Source organism: Haliaeetus leucocephalus, unplaced genomic scaffold, assembly GCF_000737465.1.
Source record: "Haliaeetus leucocephalus isolate CR32 unplaced genomic scaffold, Haliaeetus_leucocephalus-4.0 Scaffold849, whole genome shotgun sequence".
NCBI classification, from domain to species: domain Eukaryota; kingdom Metazoa; phylum Chordata; class Aves; order Accipitriformes; family Accipitridae; genus Haliaeetus; species Haliaeetus leucocephalus.
This window is the reverse complement of record NW_010973285.1, coordinates 3264654-3288075: the sequence shown is the minus strand read 5'-3', so window position 1 is coordinate 3288075 and position 23422 is coordinate 3264654. Positions and strand designations below refer to the sequence as shown.

The window sequence follows — 23422 nt, the reverse complement described above, 5'->3', positions numbered from 1 at the left end:
GCGGGGGCGGGAGGGCCGGGCAGGGCGCGGCGCTGGTGGCGGCCGGCGGAGGAGGAGGAGGGTCGGTGCCGGTGCCGGTGCTGGTGCTGCCGGGGAGCTCCGGTAAGAAGGCGCCGTGCGTCTTTAAAGTTAATTACGGGGAGGGGGATTTTACGTCTCGGGAACGGGAGGCGGCAGCGGTTAACGGGCTGCAGGCGTCTGAAGTCCGGGCGCACACCTGCCCGCAGCCCGGCTGGCAGGAGGTGTGCCCAGCTGTTGCAGCCCCATAAGCTGAGCAACAGTTATACCAACTTAACGTGTGGTTTGGGAACAGGAACCGGGTTTGTAAGTGACGTTGGCTGAAGCCTCTCGTGGTTTTTTTGTCTCTGAGTAAATTGCTAAAAACCTACGCGTCAGCCTGTAGCTGTGTCCAGTTTGCCAAGTGCACTTACTCGTTTCTTTAGTATGGAAAGAGGCTTTTTTTCCTTGTGGGGAAACAAAAAGTAACAGAACAGCAAGGATCTGTCAGAAAAAAAATATGTTTCTTCCCTCGAGGAGACGTGGTAGCAGCTTCTCTCTCTTTATGGGGTGAACAGTCTTACTGGTATCAGAGTAAGGCTTGTGGAAGGAGACCTTAAGGGGAAATTCCCTTGAGGTTAACTCATCCACTGTGCCCCACCTGAGGATCTGCTCCTTTGAACATCCTCTGACTTGTTCCAAAGATCTAGTCACCTAAACCAGTCTGTTTCATTCTGAGTTAGGCAAATTTCCTTAATAGTAACCTTTTAAAATAAATAAACTTCCTTAATAATAACCTTTTTGCATTTGATAGCCTGCGAGAGAAACAGCTGAGGGGTAGATATGGCAGATATACTTGTGACTGGAGTGGAGGCAGTGAACTGGAAAGAGCTGCTTGCTCTCTTTCAGATCAAGAACTACAACAGTTGAGTGATGCTGGAAGGCAAAAGATTGAAAACAAGTAAGAGAAAGTGGGTTTTTACACAATACTCAGGTCAGCTGTAGAGTGTTTTGCTGCTGGCCCCCCCCCCCCGTCTACTTGGATGTCAGAAAACTCATGTGGATTCAAAAGCAACTGGATGGAAGAAATAGAAAATTCATGAGAAGCAGAAAGTTGTAACCCCTGGCTTTGGAAACTGCTGAGCTGTAAGAGAACGGAAACCAAACAAATGTGTGGAGAAGATACCAGCCCATCAGAGACCCACACATCCTCGTGCTCTGTCATGTTGTCTAAGTGTAATGTGGTTTGCGTGGTGCATCAGGAAGCTAGCTGTTGGCCTGGGCAGGATTCCCTGGTGCTAATCAAAGACCTTTTCCTTTTGGATTGACATTGTGAAGCGCAGTTGCCCTGTGTGCATTTTTGTGGTGCATTGTTCTTTGATGGGGAGGATCTTTCTGCATGCTTGCTTTTCAGGCAAGGACAAGTCAGCACCTTAAATGTTATGCAAAAGATGCACAGCTGTCTGCAGACCTTTTTTGATTTTGCATGTGCTGGGAGCTTTTGTCTCACAGGAAATTCCCGTTATCTCTATAGTTCTAGGTTCTTAATTTTTTTATCAATTAATAACATTTGATACCATTGGCCACTGTACCCCCGCATCACACTGAAAAGACGTAAAGTTGACCGAGCTACTGCCGTGCCACATTGTGTCTTATGCATGCAGGGAGTGCCAAATATTAAGTGGGGAATTCAGAAGCTGTTGTCATATGAATTCGCTGTGCTGGGCCCATTGAGGTAAGGCAGGACTGCAGGATTCTGTGGCCCTGCGGCACCCAGACCTCTCTTCGGAGCTTATGAGATTCAGCCTGCCTCTGCCACACTGGAGAGTGAAGAGAAAATAATAAGCTCCATAATACAGAGATGTGAGGTTTCTAAGTCCATATGAGCTGGAAGGCTGATGATGAAGAGGCTGGTGTGCACTATACCTGGGACAAAATGTGGATGGAGAGGAGAATAATGCGACATATGCCTTAGGAGTACTGCTGCTGTGCTTTCCTCAAGGGAAAATACTGTAATATTTGTTTGTGGTACATGCAAATAGTACAATGTACAGTTCCCTAAAATTTCTTTGTAACCATTACACACACAAAGCTTAGGTATAATAGCACAAAAATATATTTCTTGCCATATAAGAGACATTGTATACCATATGAGGTACTTATCTATAGGTGAACTTCCAATGCAGACCATTGCGTCTGAACAGTTTCAGAAAGTATCACCAGGACTGTGGAGGTCATACCAGTAGCCCAAATTTCTGGCCTTGCTTGGTGGCGGAGCTATTTTATCTGTGGAGGGAGCAAAACCTCCGAGACCTGAAGTGTTGACACATGAAGTACCATGCAAGTCTTGAACTTGGTGAGGCTTTTGACAGACTCATCACATCTGGGCACTTTCCTGCCTCTCTCCAAGTCCTTTTCACGCTGCCATAGAAGGAAATTAGGTTGCTTTGATGTGATCTGTTCTTTTGATGGTGGTTTTTTCCCCCATTTTCTTGGTGCTTGGAAATGCCATGCAAGTAAACAAAAATATATGCTTATTATACAGATAATGGCTTCCACAGCTTATCACACAAAGCCTCCATACTCACTATTTTTCAGCTAACATTTTACACTTTTCTTTCATAACCTGTGCAAGCAATAATGTCGTCCCTGCTACTTCTGTACATCCGACTTCATACACGCTTGAAACACTGATAAAGGTGAAGGCTGCAGGCACCGGCAGAATGCAGCAGATGCCAGGACTTTATTCAACCACCAAGCTGGCCGTGCCCATGTCGATCTTCTGGGACAGAGCATCCTAAAGAGCTCTGCAAAGGGAAGAGACCACAGCAAAGTCCAGGAGGTAGGTCTGCAGCTCTACTTGAAATGATCTTGCTAATGTGACAAGCTGTGACTTTGGCAGTGAAGACTTTGACATGGGGGGTGATTTACAGTGGGGGCTCACAGATGAGAGTCTGCAAGCAGCTTGGTGGGGAGGTGAAGGAAACGGAGAAGTATTTTGAGCTGTTAATGGGAGCTTTTCTGCAGCACAGTGCAGTTTCTCCTGCCTCCCTGTCTAACAGGAAACTTCCACCCTCTTTTACGGTGCTACTCCTTGCCAATGTACACAAGTTCTGTCCCTTTGGGCCCAATTTTTATGTTATGCAGTAGTTTGGGGGTAAAGATTAACCCTCTCTCCACCATAGTAGTGTATTATTTTAAACTCTCATGAGTCAAAACACAGCTGTTAAACTCTAGATTGCCCCAAATTTGAAGTGAGTAAACTCTATTTACTGGGGTTTGTGGTTTTTTTTTGAAAATAATTAATTTTTATTTATTTATTTATTTTAGTCTTGACTCCTGCCTTTATGGCACATTAAGTCCTTGGCAAACATGAGTACTCCCGTCTCTTAAAAGTCAGGGAATTTAAATACTCAATATATAAGCAATCAGGCTTGAGAATTTCCATGGCTGACTACCCCTGGGCTTTCTAAACACTTTCTTGCTTTAACAAGGCTGCAGATCCCCTGAGTGGAAGGACAGAATAGTTTGGGGTGTACCAAGGGATTTGCTGAGAGATTTTTCTTTTCAGGCCTCCACCAGAACAGCTTCCATCAAAAGTTATTGTAAAGCAGTTCAGATCAGTTGGGGATGCAGAGGAATCAGATTCACTTCTCTCTTGTGCTGCTGTCTTCTTGCATGACCCTGCAGAAGTCGCTTGCCTCTTTTCCTGGCCAGAGAACAGAGACATGGACTTTCTTTACCTCAACATGTCTCTGGGACACCAACATGCAGGAACTAATGTTAGATATTTTACTACAATTATGGGGATCACTGGTGTACTGAAGACAGCTAGAAAAGAGCATCCAGCCTTTTCTAAAGAACATACAGAGAGTTGAGACTCAGTGGCAGACAGACAAGCAAAACCACTTACTGTTAGCACAGCAGGTTCTGTTAGGAAACAGATCTATGTATCCTGTGCAATGAAGAGCGCCTCATGTTTACCACTGTGACAAAGTTGTGTGTGATATCCATAACTGCCAAATCTTTGCTGAACCTGTGTTTCCCACGTATGGGGTGAGAAGCTGTCTTTCCTCTTCCAGAAGCATAAAACAGGCTGTGGTAAACTGTAGGTTGTTGTTGTTGTTTTTCCTTGGGGCACTGTGTTCTTTTAAGTTTTCAGGGTCTTAAAACTGGCAGGCTTATCACTTAATTAGGCTTGCATCTAAAAGTAACGGCGTATTTTTCCAAGTCTTGCAATTAGAGGTCTATAAGGCAGCACTTTCTTAGCTCTTTAGTTGTCCATCATTTAGACGAAATCTAAGTATTACATCAGGCAGGCCAAAACAAGGGGGTGAACTGTGTGGAATGAGGCTGGTAGTGGGTGCAGCTATGTTACAGGGGCATAGACTGAGGCTCCAGTGCAGGGAAAGTGGGTGGAAAACCAGACAAACTTGATAGAATCAACTGATCTAGATTTAATGCCAATAAAAAGTACTCCTACAGAAGCTCAGCGATCCCTATCAATAGATAATTTTGCGATGGAAATAACCAGCTAGCAGCAGTAAACACTAGCACATGAATAAATTAACTTTCCCAGCTAGCAGCATTGAATAATCAAGTAGAGTTAAAAGTTTAATTCAGACAGACAGTTACAAAAAAAAAAAAAATCGCTTAGCAAAGCACATCATTACTTTTCTCCTTCCCCTGCTTCCCAGGAATATCATCCCTCTACCTTCCCCAGAGACCCATCAAGTGACTTGATTTGTATAGAGTAGAGGGAGAACCAGAAGGAAATAACTGTGTCTTTCTGCAGAGCTGGTCGTGCAAACAACTTGACCAAGTTTGCATTGCTGTGTGAGCGGGTATGTATTAAGCAAACAGAGATATTTTATCAGGGAGGACTTTTCCCAAAGTGTTTTTGCCTGGGGGAGAGGGAATTGTTCCTGCTATTATATGGTAATGGTGTTGGTTGCTGAAATACACTGTGACCTGGTTTCCAAGGAAAGGTGTAGACACTGGTTTTGCTTCAGATGCCTTTGAGGGATGGGGAAGTAACAAGTCAGAGAAAGCACCTGTTTTGCTGCTCTGTTTGATTTTTCATTGTTGTTAATGCCACCTACATGAGAGCACTTACCCTCATTGATCCCTTTCTACATTCTCCTCTTTCGTCATTTCCCAACCTCTGTTCTGCTGCTCCTACTCTTCTTAGCACCCATTCCCTTTTTGTTTTTTTAACCTAAGTGATAAGCAAGGAGCCTGGTTTGTGCTGTGTGTCAGCAGAAGGGCTTCTGCGTGGGACAGAGAACAACATGGTGGGGTAGGAGCACTCCTGCTCCCCTGCATCCGCTCTCTCCGTTTCCTCTCCTTCCACAGACTTGCATTCAGAGTTGACCTTTTCACTTAACTCTTACTCTGTGGCAAGCACAAAAGCATGTTGCCCCACGACAGCATTTGTATCAAGTACTATGTATTTCAGATCCACTGAGGAGAGAGCACTGCCTACGCACAGCCTGGATTTTCTGAGAATCCCTATTCTGGTAGCAGTCAACGTGTCTTGCCACTCCGTGCTCTGGTTTAACCACTCTCAAGCTCACGTGACAACAGATAAAGAGATGGCTCGCACCAGCTGGCCATCTGGCATGACACCAAAAATCATTTGTGGCATCTATAGCCAACTGGAGAGAGTCACAGACCTCTTTGATGGGTAACGCTAAACCAGAAAAGAAGTAGTATAAATTCAATAGGGCTACACGTTAAGGGAGATCATGGCTTTTGTTTTTCTGTAGCTCAGCGTAGTTGGTGGTTGAGCTTGGACTTTTGCTTTACCTACTGAACAACAGGTCCTTCAGGAAGAACTGGCAGAGGGCAGAGCAGGGTGGCCAGTGGACACTGGCTGATACACACCCTGTGTTCCTCAGGAAAGTTGCACTGTGTCGGTTGTTGCACACAGACGGGTTACAAGCTTCCTCAGGTAGCCCTGCCTACAGGTCCTGCTGCTGAACTTATTGCTTTCAGCATTGTCTAGTGCACCTTTCTCTCTCCATGGGGCCAGCCTGCTCTGAGCAGAGATCCCTCCAGCCTCACTGGACAAAACTCAGCCTTCGAAGCAGGATTTTCATCCCTCTGCCTGCAGGGAGGCTTCTGGTGCATCTTGGCCCCATCAGGCTCTGGGGTTCCTGTGACGGACCTGGGGGGTTCATGTCATCTCCAGCCTGTGGGCAGCATCCAGGGAGCTTGTGGGCTCTGTAGATCCACCTGGCAGCTTCTACCTTTAACCACTGAAGTGTTTGTGTTTAGTGGAGCTCAGAAAAGACACAACAAGGAATGGGAATGAAGTGCTGGGGAGCTGCAAAATTCCTTATAGTCTCAAACAAAGTGGTTGATGGGCTGTTAATAAATCAGTGTGATCTGAATACAGACAAACTGGGGACACCTCTGCACTGCATAGAAAAGGTTGGAAGAAGACCACAGATATTGATGAGGCCAATGACACATTTGCCCTTTTTGGACTGGTTAAAGCAAACTCTTAATTGGGTACTTTTTAGTTACTAATGGTATCTGTCAAAAGTAGCTTGTCTGAACCTTCACTGTTTTTCATGGTTGAGTGTGCCCCATGGGAGTTTTTGCTAGATGGGGAGAAAGACAAGAGTAGATGTTAAAATGTAAATACCCATAGGTATTTGAGTTTTGAGTTAAAGAAAAATTACCTTGAATAATGCAGCTGTTACTTTAAAGGAAAAGCTTTTTGGAAACTGCTTTATTCCCAAGAAGGCTGTTTCCAATAGCCATAGATGAGTAATTTGTGAAATAGGATCAGAGGCTTCTGGAGGGGCTGGGGCTGTTTCTTCAGTGCCAGGGGTGTCCACTATCTTTTTTGCCACCAGGCAGTCAGTTTTCATATTTTCTGATTTGCACTGCCAATACAGGGACACAAGAGGCATTTGACTCTGTGGACTGCAGGTGAGACTTGCTGTACAGAGCTGGTAATTTGTTCCTGTTCAGAGTGAAGGGAGCTTCAGGCTCCTCCTGTGCAAGAATGATGTTGGCATTACTGAGTGGCACAGACTGGGAGCTGCTGTTACTCTGGGTACATGGGGTTTATGGAAACAGCAGAAATAATAGTGTGAGGAGCAGCAGTAAAGCCCTGGGCGCTCTCAATAACTGGGGCTCTCCATATGTGAATCATTAGGGTCTTAGTAAAGTGGAAACATGCCTTCAGAGAGGCAGCATAAGCCCAAAGCCTGCCAGTTTCTCTGCACTTCTGAAGGGAACCTGTCTGTTTCTCTGGGTTGCTTGAATCCCTCCTCAACACTTTATAGAGGGGCAGTCTCAAAGAGGGCTGAACCTGCTGTAACCCCAGTGGATATGAGCCATTGGGGGTCAGCCAAAGCAAGAGCTTGGTTCTCTGGGCCAGCTTAGGCTTGTGCTGACCAGAGCAGCTTTCAGGCTGGCTTTTCTCCATTGCTGCTGTGCACTGCTCTAGGGCGGAGGAGTTGCTGGGGTGTTGCTGGCAGAGGATCAGGGTTGGCTGCAGTGCTGCTACCCCCAGAACACCTCATGCTGGAGGGGCACCAAGGCTACGCCGCTGCAAGCAGAGCTGGCAGCGCAGGTTGGGGCAGTGACGTTCCTAGGGACACCTCACCCAGCTTGTCCCGCAGCCCGTGCTCTGGGACGAACTGACGGTAGTCCCTTACATCTTTCCACCAGCTGTGGAGGGACCTCAGATGCTTAGTTTGACAAACATTGGGCAAGGTGGGTCTCGCATGCATGGTACAGTGACCAGGGTACAGAACAGGTTCTCTGCTGGTTTTCTTCAAAGCCAAATCCAGAAGCACTCTGGGTAATTTCACCACATTGAGTTCTGCTCCCTGGTATAAAATACTCCTACATGTTGTAGGACAACCTCAAGCAGTCCAGTGGAAATGTCCATGCCCATGGCAGGGGGGTTGAACTAGGTGACCTTTAAAGGTCCCTTCCGACCCAAAGCAGACTATGATTCTATGAAATAATGCATGATGGCGTGGTAATATGGTTTCTCAGTAGGAGTGGTGGTTTAAAATTGCTTTTACTCTGAAGGAATGGAGGTACACCTTGTAAAAATGTTATTCCCAATAAATTAATTTGCATGCTCACAGGAGTCTCTTCAGAGCAGAAATTTGGACCACCACATCTCATAATGTACAGACTCAGTCAGTTAATATCTGACTGTTCTGTTCCTCCTCCAACACACAGCATGAGCAGCTCCTATTTTTCTTTCAAGGGCCATGGGCTTACAGGTGGGCACGACTTCTCCCCACTCTTCTTTGTGTAAGTGTGGTCTACTTCCCTCTAGGGAAGAGGTGCTGGGCTGGTGGAAGGTATCCTATGCTACCCCAGATATGCCGTTCACGAGCTGAACTGTGACAATTTTATTTGTCTGCGTAGCACTGAGAAGATGCAACAGTTTATAAGGTCAGCTTTGGCAGTGATTTGGGAAATCGAGTGAAACCTCGGGTAGCCACACTCAAAGCTAATCTATGTCTACCTTACACTGATTGATTGCTGTTGTTTCTGCAGCATCTTAGATGTTCGATGTTACGGAACTATAAATAATACAAATTAAATAATATAGGAGAGTTATGAGCTTCACTGGCAAGGATCTTGCTACCTCTGTAGTAGTGCACAGTGGCCTTAGCCAGTCATTTAGATCAGAGTGCAACAGAAATTACACAGTATTCAGGTGAAACTGCAGAAGAGCTTTTTAGGCGGGCAGATCATCACTCCCTCTTGGGCTCTGCCTTGGGGGCCAGGATTGCCACTGCTACTTTTTACAAATTTTTACAGAAAAAAAAATCTTTTTTATCGTGAGAAATGCAGATGAAGAAGCAAACATTGCTCAAAACCAGCTTACTTTTGATGGAACAAAAAAGATAAACTGCAAAACAAGCCAAAACATGGATTGTTGCCATCTCTGATACTTTGCTCCCATTCAAAATTGGACTTCTTTTAGAACTTTTTTCAGTTCAGTTTAAATAAAATAGGAAATGTTTCTTTTGAGTTTGAAAGAAATATATTAACTTGAGGCAACGTGCGTGTTTTTTGGGAGTGCCAGTGAAATGCAAAAGCACCTGATTGTTCACATGGCTTACAGAGCAGTATGTTCGGGGGTTTCTGACCAGGTTGCATCTGGTGTTAGCAGCACACCTGACCCTTGCTTAACCCTTCTCAGGGATTGCCTTTTAAACTTCAATGTTGCAGAAGGCACAGTAGAGCCTTGCAGTCAGTCAGAAAAGTTGTAATTAATGCCTGTGGTTTGTGAGTGGAAGCTTTTAGGTGGACTGCTCCCCAGCCACCACACTGCACTCCCACCTGAAGCCCGAGCGCCTGGGGAGAGGATTTCTTCCTCTTCCCAACAACTTCACCCGCTTTCATTTCATGATTGAATCCTGAGTGGTATGTGTGGCTTAATGAATAAACAAACCTTCAACACAGCAATCCTAGCAGCTGAAGGCATGATCTTTGAGAAGCTGAGCTGTAGTCAGTGCTTGGGACATGGATGCTTTGCCTTCATCCATATTCTCTGAATGCAAGCAGCAGTTGTGAAGGGAGAGCCCCTTCCCAGATATTTAAATTTTTTTTTGTGTGTCTTGCATTATGGTGCTAGTGACAAGGGAAATGCAGACTTCTGCAATGGAAATCTTCAGATGAATTGCTGTGGATTAAACTTTGATGTAGCAAATTGATAATGGGTCTATTAACCAGACTGATACAAATGCAGGTGTTTCTTCTTGGCCAACATTTGGCAAAAGTGTGGTGCAGAAAGAGGAGAGGAGGATTCCGCTGGGACCCAGGGTTCATGAAAGGGCTGGATAACTCAGGGAGGATCTGGACAGAAGTCCTATGCCCGGTGAAGACCCAGGGCTCCTGCCCTCCTCAAGTGTTTGGCCGTGCAAAGTCACCCCCATTCCTGTTTGCAGGAGCTGAGGTGACTCCTGGAGGGATGGGATGGGGAAGGGCAGGCATGGGAGAAAGTCACCGGCTGGTGGTTGTGATTTCATGCCAAATCCTGTCCCGTCCCCCTCTCGGCACTCAAGACCCGGAGCCCAGACTGCACCACGGAGGGGGACAGGGGGAGGAGTGGGGTGCTGCGGGTGTTGCTTCCTTCCCATAGAGAGGCAGCCAGTTGGATACACGCACGACGTGCTGCAGTCTTTGGTCACGACGGACCTGAGCTAGCCACGTCCCAAGGCATGCTGAGGGAGGTCCACCGGGTAAGTGCCTGGTGGTGTGTCGAAATGTTATGGGTCAGCAGAGCTAGATTTAGAATTGGTTTAATACTTTTTTTCCCCCCTCCCAAAAGAATCCTAAAAGCAGGCTTTAATTTGTCTTTAATTAGCCTTTCCTTTGGTTTCACCTTGCAAGCATTTAAAGTTTCAAGCAATCATATGTTTTCAGTAGAAATTCAACATTTCTGTGCTGTTATAGTAATTTGTATTGTAAAAGCCAAGAGAAATAGCTACTGTTTCAATTTGCTTCTCTGGCCCTTACAGGTGCACTTTTTTTTGCCTCTGTGACAGTGGTCCAGTACAAGCTTGGGTGATTTAGCCAAGGAGGTTGCCTATGGCTGGTGTACAGGTGCAAACACTGCTTTTCATGTTTACAATGTGCCCACTGTCAGGGTCTGCACACTTTTGGGTGTTCTGCAGCTTCACTGGCTGTTAATTTATGTTTACAGGTTGCCAGAATAAGATTCAGTAGTTTGCAAGCAGGAGTAACAATTTTTCTCAGGAAGGTAAACTTCTGCACATCTGGCTGATAGCAGCTGGAAGTGACAACTGAGGCAACAGGTCTTTACAGGTATGCCCCTGGGATCACACCATACTTCATGTCCCCAAATCTTTGCTGTGTTACCCAAAATATATATATATGAATGTCTATAGGCAAATATGTGTGGTTTCCTCTGTTCTTATTTCCATGTTCTCTCTCTTTTCCCCAGTTATTGCAAGTCAGTAGGAACCAAGGTCTAATTCTAGTGCAAGTCCTTATGTGCAGTTTCTAGCACGCTTTTGCCTTCAGCTTGGCCTTCCTTCCCAGCCCTTCCTTTAGCTGGCCATAGCTTGGTTCACTACTTTCAACACTTTCAGTTCACAGAGGAGAAAGCTTATCCTCTGGTTTTATGGGGTTTATAGGTTTTTATGAGTGTTGTATGAGCCCCAGGAGAGCTGCAGAATTCTTCCCCGAAAAATGAGATGCGTGCACTGGATTGAAGCATGGAGGAAAGAGTGGAGCCCCACTGCCTGCTTGAAGAGTGTCATGTATTTTCTGGTCTTTCTGCAAGCCCAGCATCATTGCCTTAGGCAGACACAGACAGCTCAGCCTGACTGGAAAGTGCCTTGAGGGCAAGGACCGAAAGTTTCAATTTGAGAGCAGCATGGCTCAGCCTCTTGGGAGGGTTTATTCTGCTGACTAAGGCCAAAACAGCATTCAGTGAGTGGAAGGACTTGATCTGCGGCTGAACCTTTTCAGGAGCGTGTGAAATTCTCCCACCACCTTGTTCCTCCTTTTGTGTCATTGTGCAGCTTGTGTAGATGCAGAAAGCAAAAGACTTCATGTGTTTGGAGGTGTAAAGCTGCCCCAAACAGCTTCTTGCAGGGAGGAAAATACAAAAAAAAGCAGTGAAATACACCAGTGAAAAACCCAGCCGTTTTCTGGGTGGGATGCAAATATTGCCATCATGGATCTAAATAACAATCCCTCTTCTGGTCCAGCAGTAGATAAAAGAAGATTCAGAGAACAGAGCAATGGATACAAGAAACATTTTTATTGGTAAAAATTTCCTGTCAGGAGTCTTGGCAGCTGGTAATTGCCTGATGTCGTGGTTCCAGGGAATTTAACTTTCCATCCTTATTTATGTATTGGCAAAGGTAACTCTGGAAACTCTCAACAGCCAGCCTGTTGCCTAATTCCTTCTTGAATCCTGCTGAGCTCATGGTCTTTAAGGTACCTTATGACAGGCTCTAATTATGTGTTGTGTAAGAACACATGTTTTGTTACACAACACAAATGTGTTTCCCTTCTATTTCTTGCATGTCTGTTTTCTCAGAACATCGCTTGCTTTACAGATGCAAAGGATAAATAAAAACACCCATTTACCTTCTCTGAATTGTTCAGTACTTTGCATCCCAACCAGTATGTGCCCTGACCAGGTTAGATGCTGTATATGTGTGTATGTAGACCAGCTGTGTTGATATGTGTTGGTTGCAAGATGAGATCAGTCTCCATTAATTTCCTCAGGAGTCTCCTCACATGTAGAAGAGAAAGTGCAAATATTTTATGAAACAAGGCAAGATGGCAATGCCACACTCCCTTCCTAGTATAAAATCATTGTGCAAAAGATGAAACGTTGGTCCTGTGTATAATATGGTAGCACCTGAGCAAAAAATACTCATAAGCAGGATAACCGGAGGTAGCATCTAGTCAGTCCTGCCCCAGGTAGGTGCTTCATGTGCTTGGTGCCTGTTCCCATCTGCTGCGTGTCATTCATTCCCTCCTCCTCCAGAGAGGACTGTGTGTACAGTGCACTGCTTTGTCTGAGTGGGGCTTTGAGTGCTGCATGTGGTAAGAAGTAGGAGTTTTGCACTTGAATCAAAACCTGATGAGATTTGTGGTGGCTCTTCTGTCCTGAGGGATTTCATTCCCTAGTCTTGCACTGTTTCTCAAGAAATTCCAGTCTTTTGCAGAAACTAACTTCATCCCAGTTAGAGGCAAATGATTTGTGCCTAAAGAACAAAGCTGTTGCCCTCATGCTGAAATACTGAGCCTGGCTGTGAAGTGCATCAGAGGTAACAACAAGAGAGTATGTATTTAATGTAATAAGAATGGGGCAGGAGGGACAGTGGGATATAGGTAGTGGTGAACTGCACTGCCGGAGAGACTTTAGAGTGCTTAAGAGTGGTTGGGTTCACACATGGCCTGATTCCGTTTGGACCACTGTGGTGATGGTGATACAGTGTGTGTTGAAAAAAAATAAAAAAACAACCAACCCAAAACCCAACAAACAAACAGATGGGGCTGTGGATGTAATTGCTGGCTCCAGATGTTCTCATCTGACCAGATGCTGGCCAGGATCAGGGGGAGATCCTCCATAAACAAGGGATTCATTGGAGGAGCTGAGATTTCTCACCAGTGCTCCTTAATTCCTTCCTCCACAGGAAATTTGAACCATGCCACCACAGTCTTCTGGATTTCTATGACCTCTTTATGTGGCACAATACTGTCTTGTGGTTGGCAGTGCTGAAAACCACAGGAATGTTCAGGGAGCCGAGTGTGGATCCTTTGCTCATCAGCTGCAAGGAGGGAGTCCTCAGTACTGTCCACGTGATTTCTTGCACATCCTGGTCTAACTCTGGACTGCACTGGGCTCCAGTGGTCTAAATTGGTAGTTTCAGGCTGGGTAGTGCGGCACAATGGCTTTTTTGTTGGTTTGCCTAGAAACAGAATGTTTGGCACTGGATGGAAGCTGGCCAGGGCTACCATAGATAGAGGGATTTTGGAGCAGTGGAGAATATGCTTCCCCCCCCGCCTCCCCGGCCCCTGGCCAGCCTTTTTCTTTGTCTAGGCTCTCTTTTACTTTTTTGAAGGAGGTAGAGAGGAAGGGAAGATTCGGTCCCTGGACGAGACGATCCCTGTTCAGCCAGGAGTGGTAGGGGTTGTCCTTGGTAGCCAGGGAGACCACTGGGCAGAAGCACAGGGTGGGCTTCACAGAGAGATCGCATCACACAGGTCATCTCCCTCCAAATTAAAAACAGGGGCAGGTTAGCTGTGTACCCCTCTGCAGGGCTTGCGTCACGTGGCTGGAAACCTGGCTTTGGTTAGGAGCAGCTTTTGAGAGCAACTTTTCTCCAGGAACATAAATCCAGGAATGAAGTAGGTAAAGCGGAGACCTGGATTAGACATTGAGCTGGAATTAGTTTGGAGAAGAAGTGAAGTAAAACACCTGCTGGGTAAGGGGGAAAGGGGGACTTTTGGCTTCATGGGGAGATAGATCTGCTTTTTCTCTTTGTTTTGCTAGTGTATCTGGAGGCTGTAAAACCTGTAGAGAGCTGCTGAGCTCTGGCTTCTACAAAATAGGTCTTTTTTGGCTTACCCTGCTCCCTTCTCTGGTCTATACCTGGCACCTCCAGGTGAAACAAGGAGGTGGTATTTCCTTCTTTCTGTTGCCCCCAGAAGAGAAGTATCAAGGAGAAAGATGGACAGGGAAAGGGAAAATCAGGGAGAACAGACTAATGAAGGAGCTCTGCCCTGACAGGCTGCATTGTAACCGAAGCTACAGCCTACAAGACCTGACATGGGTGGGAATGCTGAAGGTGCCTAAGTTAGTCTTGCAGTAAGTGTTGCATGCACACCTCAATACTTGATTTTATGTGCATACATGGGATCTGCAGACATCTGAGCCACTTCTGGTAGCCCCACCATTTTATTCACTCTGAAGAATTCTGGAACAGCTTCTTCTCAAAAGAAAATATTGGGAGCTGTTCAATTTAGAGACAAAGTAGAGCTTAGTCTAAGCTAAGTAGAGCTAATTTTAATGCTGCACCTGGATGTGGACTCTGGTCTAATTTTAATTCAGGGATAGCAACAATGCTGCTTGCACTCAGCTGGTAAAGCAAAGCTATATAGAAAGAGGATCACTGTAGTTAGCCTTTATAGTGGTAATACCTCAGTTGTTAAGTTGCTACACAGGAATATTATTAAATACCCTGCTGCATAGAAAGGGGCCATCTGTGTGTTTTTGCAGCCGCATCTGAGGTTGTGTCACATGGCAGAGAACAGGGTAGATGCACTATTGCTCACTACTACCCCTCCTGCCTTCAAAAGGTTACATCATATACTCATTCCAGTGGATGGAAGTGCTGTGTCTTCATCTGCGTCTTTCTTCAAGGCAGGTTAGCAGTGTTTTCCAGAAGAAATCTGGACACAGGGAGGACTTTGGTTGGGCTTGTTAGACCCTGTTGGGAGTGGATGGGAAGGAAATTCATTTTCCCTTGGATATCTTCATGGACCAGCCCCAGTGGCAGAAACAATGGGGATGCTTGACAGAATTCTAAAGCTTTCACTTTAATGCTTTATTTTTTTTAAATACTAAAGTTTACCATTAAGCACACATTCTTTGCAGATGTAGAAGAGATGCCCTTACTGCTCCCATTGAATGTCTTGGAGTTACTCGGGAAAATAAGCAATCCTTCCTACTAACTTAGAGGACAGTCATGTTTCTGCCAATGCAGAGGTTGCTGTACTTCAGTTTGTGACTCATAAGAAATTAAAAAAAAGGTTTGGAAAATAAACAGTGGGAGTCTTGTTCCAACACTCTTATTTAGCTGAAAATCATCTGAAATCTGAGTTGGTTGCCTTCAGTCAGCTAATTCAGGGGAATGAAATCTTTATTTATTACATGGTAAAATCTGTCTCTGAATTAACATGATGATTAAGAAGAAACTGCAGATTTCTGGTGCCCTGTCTTGCTAAGGTGGTGTTTATGCTGTAGACAGACTGGTTGGTCTGCACGTTTTTGTTAGAAGCTGGAATTGTCTCTGATGCTTTGTTCCTGTTAAAATACCATCATGTCTCTGTTTTCTTGCAGAATGAAGAGACGCAAGTGTCCCTACAAATGTCCCTCACGAAGGAAGATCCTGATCCTGTGTGTTACGGGGTGGCTGATTGCACTGCTGAAGCTCCTTCATGTCGAAAGACACTTTTTTCCCTCTAAGGGTATTTATTTGGTTGAGCACTTCTTGAGCACTTCTTCTTATGTTAGAAACAGGTATTCCTACCTTAGAAATGAATTCCAGTACGAAATTAATTGTTCATCTATATATGAACAAGATCCCCATGAAATTGGCAAGAGTTTAGAAATAAGAAGAAAAGAGATAATTGATTTAGCTGATGAAGATGTCATAGCAATGACGAGTGCTTGCCATGCATATCGTTCACTTAGGAAATACCACCTAAAACCTGTTTCACCAGAGGAGGAGAGTTTTCCAGTCGCCTATTCTTTGGTTGTTCACAAAGATGCAGTAATGGTAGAAAGGCTCATACATTCACTGTACAGTCATCAAAATATTTACTGCATCCATTATGACCAAAAAGCAGCAAAAAGTTTCAAATCTGCTATGAACAATCTAGCTAAATGTTTCCCCAATATTTTCATTGCATCAAAATTGGAGACAGTGGACTATGCACATATTTCGCGTCTGCAGGCAGATTTCAATTGTTTGTCTGATTTGATGGACTCTTCAGTTCCCTGGAAGTATGTTATTAATTTGTGTGGCCAAGATTTCCCTTTGAAGTCAAATTTTGAATTGGTTGCTGAACTGAAGAAACTCGATGGAGGAAACATGCTGGAAACTATAAAGCCAAGCAGTAGCAAAAGAGAACGATTTACTTATCATTATGAACTTATGAAAGTGCCTTATGAATACATGCAGATGCCTGTAAAAACCAACATTTCTAAGGATCCGCCACCTCATAATATTGAGATATTTGTAGGCAGTGCCTATTTCGTTTTAAGCCGAGCATTTATTCAATATACCCTTGAAAGCTCTCTTGCAAAAGATTTTTTTGAGTGGTCAAGGGATACATACTCTCCGGATGAACATTTCTGGGCCACTCTGGTACGCGTTCCTGGGGTCCCTGGGGGGATTCCAAGGTCAGCCCAGGACATAACAGACCTACAAAGCAAAACTCGTCTGGTGAAATGGAATTATCTTGAAGACCATTTGTATCCTCCCTGCACTGGTACCCACCTTCGCAGTGTCTGCATCTATGGGACTGCAGAATTAAGATGGCTTCTGAATTATGGGCACTGGTTTGCCAACAAATTTGACTCCAAAGTAGACCCTGTCTTGGTAAAATGCTTGGCAGAAAAACTGGCAGAACAACAGAAAGAGTGGGTGTACTTGTCCTCTGATAAATACTTTCTGCACATAAATTCTATGAATGCATCTCTATAGCAGCACTGTCTTCCCTGCTTTCGGTACTGTGTACTGTTATAGCACAGCACCTGCAGTTCCTCTGCCTTGACCTGCTGCAGGATGTTAGCAAGCGAAACATCTGTTCTGCATAAAGTTCAGGGCCCTTGAGAGCCCTTTTCATTTATTTATGAAAAGTCATGCCTCTCTGATTAACTGTTTTGTAACTTGCCACAATAATCCTGTAATTGTTCTTCAGCATGATTCTGAGAGGGTGAAGTTTGCTTTTGGAGGCTCTGGTGCTGTCTGTCCCAATGGAGTATTTCAGAAATGTGTTTTACATCAAGGGTGTTTGCGTCTTTCCTAAGAAACTCCAGCACATCTGTCTGTCCATCCCCTTTTCCTTCACTTTTGCTTTTCTTAGAGGTATGAAACAAAGACCTCTGTATCTGCTACCTCAGGAAAACTGGAAGTGCCCAGCTCACGGACAAAACCAAGAGATCAGCATGACACCAAATGAGCCATGTGGCCTCACCTGAATTCCCAAACTTCCCGTCTGTGGGAGCTGGCAAAGATCTTTGCAATGTGAATATGACTGGATGATATAAGGGAAAGAAGATCCTTAGATACTGCATTGTCTGTAGCATTGTTCTCCTCTCCCAGCTCATCTCTGCATTGCTTTTCCTTCTGTGAAGTGTGTGTGCTCAGGTGCTGTGCCATGCCTGTGAAATCAGTGGTGGTTGATTGAAACAGAATTATGCGCTGTTATTCTTCAAAGGTAGTACCTGAGCGTGCCCTAAGGGTAGTCTCTGCATCCCCTTAGAGTAGATATCCATGCCCAAAGAGGTCAATCTTCATTTCTATCTCTGCCCATAGAAATATCCTCCTGTGAAATGCCAGTCCTCTTGAGACAGTATGTCTAACACACAGTGGATAACAAGTGCTATTTCTAGTTGGTGTTCAGCGATGTGGTGCTATGTTGAAATGCACCGCATGCGAAGTCGAGCAGTAATCATAAGAATAGACGTATTGCAGAGATGCAGACCCTGTGGAGAAGTGTCTTTCTGCATAAGTCTCATGGCCTTGTGCTACCACGATCCCAGGCTGACGGGTGCCTGAGCAAGCCCTGGTTCAGCTGTAGAGCAACTGTTCTCCAACAGCCTTTGCTTCCCATGGCCCTGCCAGGAGCCTACTTGCAGCCGGGCTCCCCATGCTACGGTGTGAGGGAAGTGTTTGTTAGTGTAGGGGTCTCTGCAGAAACTGTTGCAACTCAGAAGTGCCCCTTGGCATTTGGAGGGTTCCTCTGGAACGTTGCTCTGCCACAAGTTGGGTTTCAGTGGTTCCAGTGGACCCTGGGGTCTAGCTTGCTCCGTGCTGCTGTCGTCTTTCTACCCATCTGGCTTTTATTAAGGGGCCTCTTCCCACAAGTAACTTTGGGTTATCTGGTCTTATCGATCCATAAATTGCTGCAATAATGACCATGTCTTGTACCCATGAGAAATCTTTGTTTCTTATTTGAGTTGAAATAACCAAGTCATTTTTTGGTCTCAGTTTTTGTTTATAAATTTAGTCACGGTCAAATCATCTGTGGCTTAAGATTGTGTTTGAGAGTCAGGAGTCCTGGTCTTTTTCCTCATTTGTGACACTGATTTCCTATGAGACCTCAGACAAGGCATCTGAGTTTTCTCTTTCAGCTGTTCCAGCTGTAAAATGGGAACAATGAAGTTCTATTATCTTGCTAAGCACTTCAAAACCTATGGGTGTTGTGGGTTGGTTGCACAGCACTAATTGCTTATCAAACTGTTTATGGAGTCTGTGGACGCACAGGTCAAGTATTTCTTTGATGTATTGTTTCTGAAATAAATGAGGATTATTTTTAAAGTGTGTGTTGCTTACTTCAGTGACTTGCCATGCTGCCCACAGCTGTCCTGACTTCATATGATTTATAGACACTTTGTAGAAAATGAAATATTGGCAGCATTTACAGATTCATACATCAGTACTTGTATATAAAGTAGAAAGTTCCCACATGGAAAAAGGTTAATAAAAGAGAATGTTAGGATTCCAGAGGGCCAAGCCACAGCCTTCTGTACATATAAATTGATGTTTAATGGTATACTTAAAATTTTTTATTTACTTAAACTGTCTTTATGTATGTATATACACACATCCCCATTTGTGTTTGAGTGGTTTGCTCTACCTCAATTTTATAAAAATAATCCACCAGCACATTAAACTTAACTGAAGTAAATAATTTTCATCATCATGCAACTTTGGGCTACTTTAACTGAATTAGGTTGAACAATACCTGTAATTTAACTGGTTTGAAATAAGGCAGTTTGTGCTTCCTAGGTAGTGAAGAAGCAGATGCGGAGATGGCACAGTGTGAGGCAGCATCATCCATTGCAGTGGTACATTTGCTAGCTGGCAAAGTACAAGTTGTACAGGCATGGTTGCAATTTAATGAAGTGCTGATTTTCTAATGAATTACAGGTATTTCTGCTTTTTGAAGGTAACTTTAAAGGCTATTCAAGCTTGTAGAAAGGGAGTTCACAAAAATCATAGGATCACTCAGGTTGGAATATCATCTCGCCCAGCCTCCTGCCCACAACAGAATTGACATTAAATTTGGGCTGGGTTTCTTGGGCTTTGTTCCAGGGAGTCTTGCAGATATCTAAGAAAGATTCTGCAGCCTTCTGGGGCAACATTTTCCAATGTTTCCAGGAAAAAGAACAGTCAAAATGTAAGTCCTTAACTTTTGAATAATTTTCTCCCTGTTTTTTGACTTTGCATTCAGCAATGTAGGTGCCATACCGATGTCCAAATCATAGTTAAGTGATTAGACTACGGGGGTGGGTAGCAACTTCATTATTTACCTTTGACTTCATCACCTCTGTTCTTTGCACAGGTAGGTCTTTCTTTGCTGAAAATGGACCTGAGGCATGATCCACAAACACCTTTCTCTCTGTGAGAAAAATGGCTAAACTTAGTTTATGGCAAAGCAAATACAAAGGTTTATTTGGGCTGGAATTTAGATTATAGGCAGTTATCTGCCATTCTGCTCTCACAGGGATTTTTTTTGCCTTAGTAAAGCTCAGACATCCCTTTCCCTCTCTTCCTGTTCCTCACTCCTTCTGAAAAAGTTATTTCACAAATTTGAAATGCACATACATTTGCACGTATTAGATGGTTTCCCCTGTCTTTGTTCTGCTGAAGAAGCCCCATGCTGCCTTTCTTCCACACAACCTGCCCCGTGCTGGCTGCATGGAGCATCTGGACTATCAGTTAACCTGATTTTCCCTTTCAGGAAGGATGTGTGGGCAGAGCACTAGTGCTGCTCCTGGCTGTCAGCTCTGGTGTACCCTTCCAGCCCACCATTTTGTTAGCAGCTGAAAACAGCAAAAATGCTGAGTGCATTCTAACATGGAAAAGTTAAGTGAGGAAGAAAAGGAAATAATGAGCTTTAATGAAAGAGATGGAGAGACAACATTTGTACAACTTGTCTTGCTAATGAATTTATTGAGCTGGACATGGAGTCAGGAGGATAGTATATACAAACATAAAGGCCTCACAATGTATCTTCTTTGATGTTGGAATAAAAGGATGTGAAAGGAAAGACTAGAAAGTAGACACCTAATCTGTAATTGTAATTAAAACAGACTTGGCCTGTTGAGCATTTCTATGGCTGCTATGTCATTACTGTGGCATTTGAATCAGAATGTATAAACATGAGAAAACCGGCATTTGGGCAGCAAATGTGGAGTACATATGCTACACTAATGTGTGTTTACAGCGTGACCTTGATTTTTAGTTCAGATATAATATCTGTTTCTATTTGGTGTTTTTACAGAACTTGCGTCATTCTTGGTGCTGATAATTTCCATGCACATAGAAATGATACTTCAGAACAATATGCTCTGTTAGTAAGATGCATTAAGTCTGTACTGAAAGTACCCCAGCATTGTTTGGTATTTCAAGCTGATAGCTGAACGCTCTATCCTGGTCCTGTTTTTTCAGAACTGCTGGGCTCTTTGATTTTTCTATGGCTAAAGTATACTAATCTTTATAGTACCACTCCTTCTTAGAAAAGGGAGAAAGCAAAACCTGTGAAAATTTGGATGAAGCATTTTCTCAAGTGAGACAGTGTATGGGGTTTGCATGGCAAGGTTTTGGTATCAGGGAGGCTACAGGGGTGGCTTTTGTGAGAAGCTACTAGAAGCTTCCCCCATGTCTGACAGAGCCAATGCCAGCCGGCTCCAAGATGGACCCACTGCTGGCCAAGGCCGAGCCCATCAGCGATAGTGGTAGTGCCTCTGGGATCACATATTTAAGAAGGGGAAAAAATCTGCTGCACAGCAGCAGCTGGGAGAGAGGAGTGAGGATATGTGAGAGAAACAGCCCTGCAGACACCTGGGTCAGTGCAGAAGGAGGGAGAGGAGGTGCTCCAGGTGCCGGAGCAGAGATTCCCCTGCAGCCCGTGGTGAAGACCCTGGTGAGGCAGGCTGTCCCCCTGCAGCCCAGGGAGGTCCACAGTGGAGCAGATATCCACCTGCAGCCCAGGGAGGACCCCACGCCAGAGCAGGTGGGTGCCTGAAGGAGGCTGTGACACCATGGGAAGCCCGCGCTGGAGCAGGCTCCTGGCAGGAGCTGTGGCCCAGTGGAGAGAGGAGGCCACACTGGAGCAGGTTTTCTGGCAGGACTTGTGACCCCGTGGGGGACGCACACTGGAGCAGTCTATGCCTGAAGGACTGCAGCCTGTGGAAGCGACCCATGCTGGAGCAGTTCGTGAAGGACTGCAGACTGTGGGAAGGACTTGTGTTGGAGAAGTTTGTGAAGGCAAGGGAAGAGTGTGACGACTTCTTCCCTTGAGGAGGAAGGAGTGGCAGAGACAAGGTGTGATGAACTGACCACAATCCCCATTCCCCATCCCCCTGTGCTGCTGGGGGGAGTAGGTAGAGAAAATCAGGAGTGAAGTCAAGCCTGGTAAGAAGGGAGGGGTGCGGGGAAGGTGTTTTTAAGATTTGGTTTTTTTTCTCATTATCCTACTCTGGTTTGATTGGTAATAAATTAAACTAGTTTCCCCAAGTTGAGTTTTTTTTCCCTATGATGGTAAGTGGTGAGTGATCTCTTCCTGTCCTTATCTCGATCCACGAGCCTTTCATTATATTTTCTCTCCCCTGTCCAGCTGAGGAGGGGAGTCATAGAGTGGCTTTGGTGGGCATCTGGTGTCCAGCCAGGGTCAACCCACCACAGACAGGAAGGAGCCAGATGGTATAGTGTAAAGGGAGACAGGGACAATAAATTTTCTTGCTACAGTATGTATGTGTCTTAGCAGAGATCTGCTTAAATGGAAATGCTTGCCTATAGCATGGTTGCTGCTGCCATCTCTGATTGAGGTAAGCTAAACTTGAGTTAGTATATTTTGAAAATGAAAATCATTTAGGAAAAAATACCTGGAGCCTGTATCAGTTTCTCTTGTGTAAAAAATAGGTGCTCTGAAAAATCTTGAAATTCTACTGCAGCTTGACTAGCGGGTTAAAAAAAGTCTCAGGAGACTGTGCTGTTTGCATCAGAGAGGGCAGAAGAAGGAGCCTCTGGATTTTTTGCTCAAGGCAGGTCAATGGTTTTTAATGATGCTTTCTGTGTCATTTGTAGAAACCAATTTAAAGACATGTTAATTTGAAAAACTAGTGACTGACTTCCACCTTGCACCTCAAGTGTTTGCTATAACACATATGAGTTTATTTAAAAGACTCTTCCCTTGGCTATAATTAGAGACTTCATTGTAATTTAATTAAAAGCAGCAGCTTTTCTATTGCTGAATCTCTTTTCTCTGCCTAAGTTTGTTCTCTGAGATGGAAAGGATGGCAAGTCTAAGCTTTACCTGGGGTTATGAGAAGATTAGAGAGTATACAGAGATGCTGCAGATGGCATTATTACCACCATACCATAGCAGCTGGGAAATAAGAATAACTGCATCTTATACTGTAGAGGTTCAAATCACCATTTATTCATAAACATAATAGGAATTGAAAATCATACAGTTGGAAATAACTACATGCAAATATTGCAGCACTAAATTGCTAGGGGCCATAGGAAGTAGGATGGAATACAGGCGGTATGTTCATTTTTATCTGATGTATGAAAAAATTAGCTGTAGGTGAATTGCAAGACCTTTCAGTTAGCAGAGAAGTAGAAGTCCTCCTACAGAGGTTTGAAATGGCAGAATTGAAGGCATAAGCTTATTTTCGCCAATAAATGTTATGCTTCCTTTTGTTTCCTACAGTTGTTTCTTACCTTTTAATACAGCAGTTCCAGCTCCTTTATGGCCTTATGATACCCATATCAATTAAATTTTATCACATACTTCTCATTTACTCCAAGGTGCTTTGGAGTCCAGAACTTGCTTTCTGTCCTGTAGCAGGTCTAAGGGCTCTTAACACAATCAGCATGTGGCATGGCTGAATTTCCATTTAATTGGCTTTAGGAGGACATGT

General features: G+C 44.5%; 1 protein-coding gene across 2 annotated transcripts; it reads left to right on the top strand.

Moving 5' to 3' along the window:
• The first annotated feature begins 8 nt into the window (after window positions 1-8).
• GCNT4 (glucosaminyl (N-acetyl) transferase 4, core 2) lies at window positions 9-18581 on the top strand. 2 transcript variants are annotated; one of them, XM_010582818.1, is made up of 3 exons: window positions 9-102; window positions 2633-2839; window positions 15599-18581. In XM_010582818.1, the coding sequence occupies exon 3, from the start codon at window positions 15600-15602 to the stop codon at window positions 16965-16967; it is 1368 nt and encodes a 455-aa protein (XP_010581120.1). In that variant the 5' UTR covers window positions 9-102; window positions 2633-2839; window position 15599; the 3' UTR covers window positions 16968-18581. The 2 variants fall into 2 exon arrangements, with proteins under 2 accessions (XP_010581120.1, XP_010581121.1); XM_010582819.1 differs by lacking the exon at window positions 2633-2839 and having other exon boundaries at window positions 54-102.
• Window positions 18582-23422: the final 4841 nt, after the last annotated feature.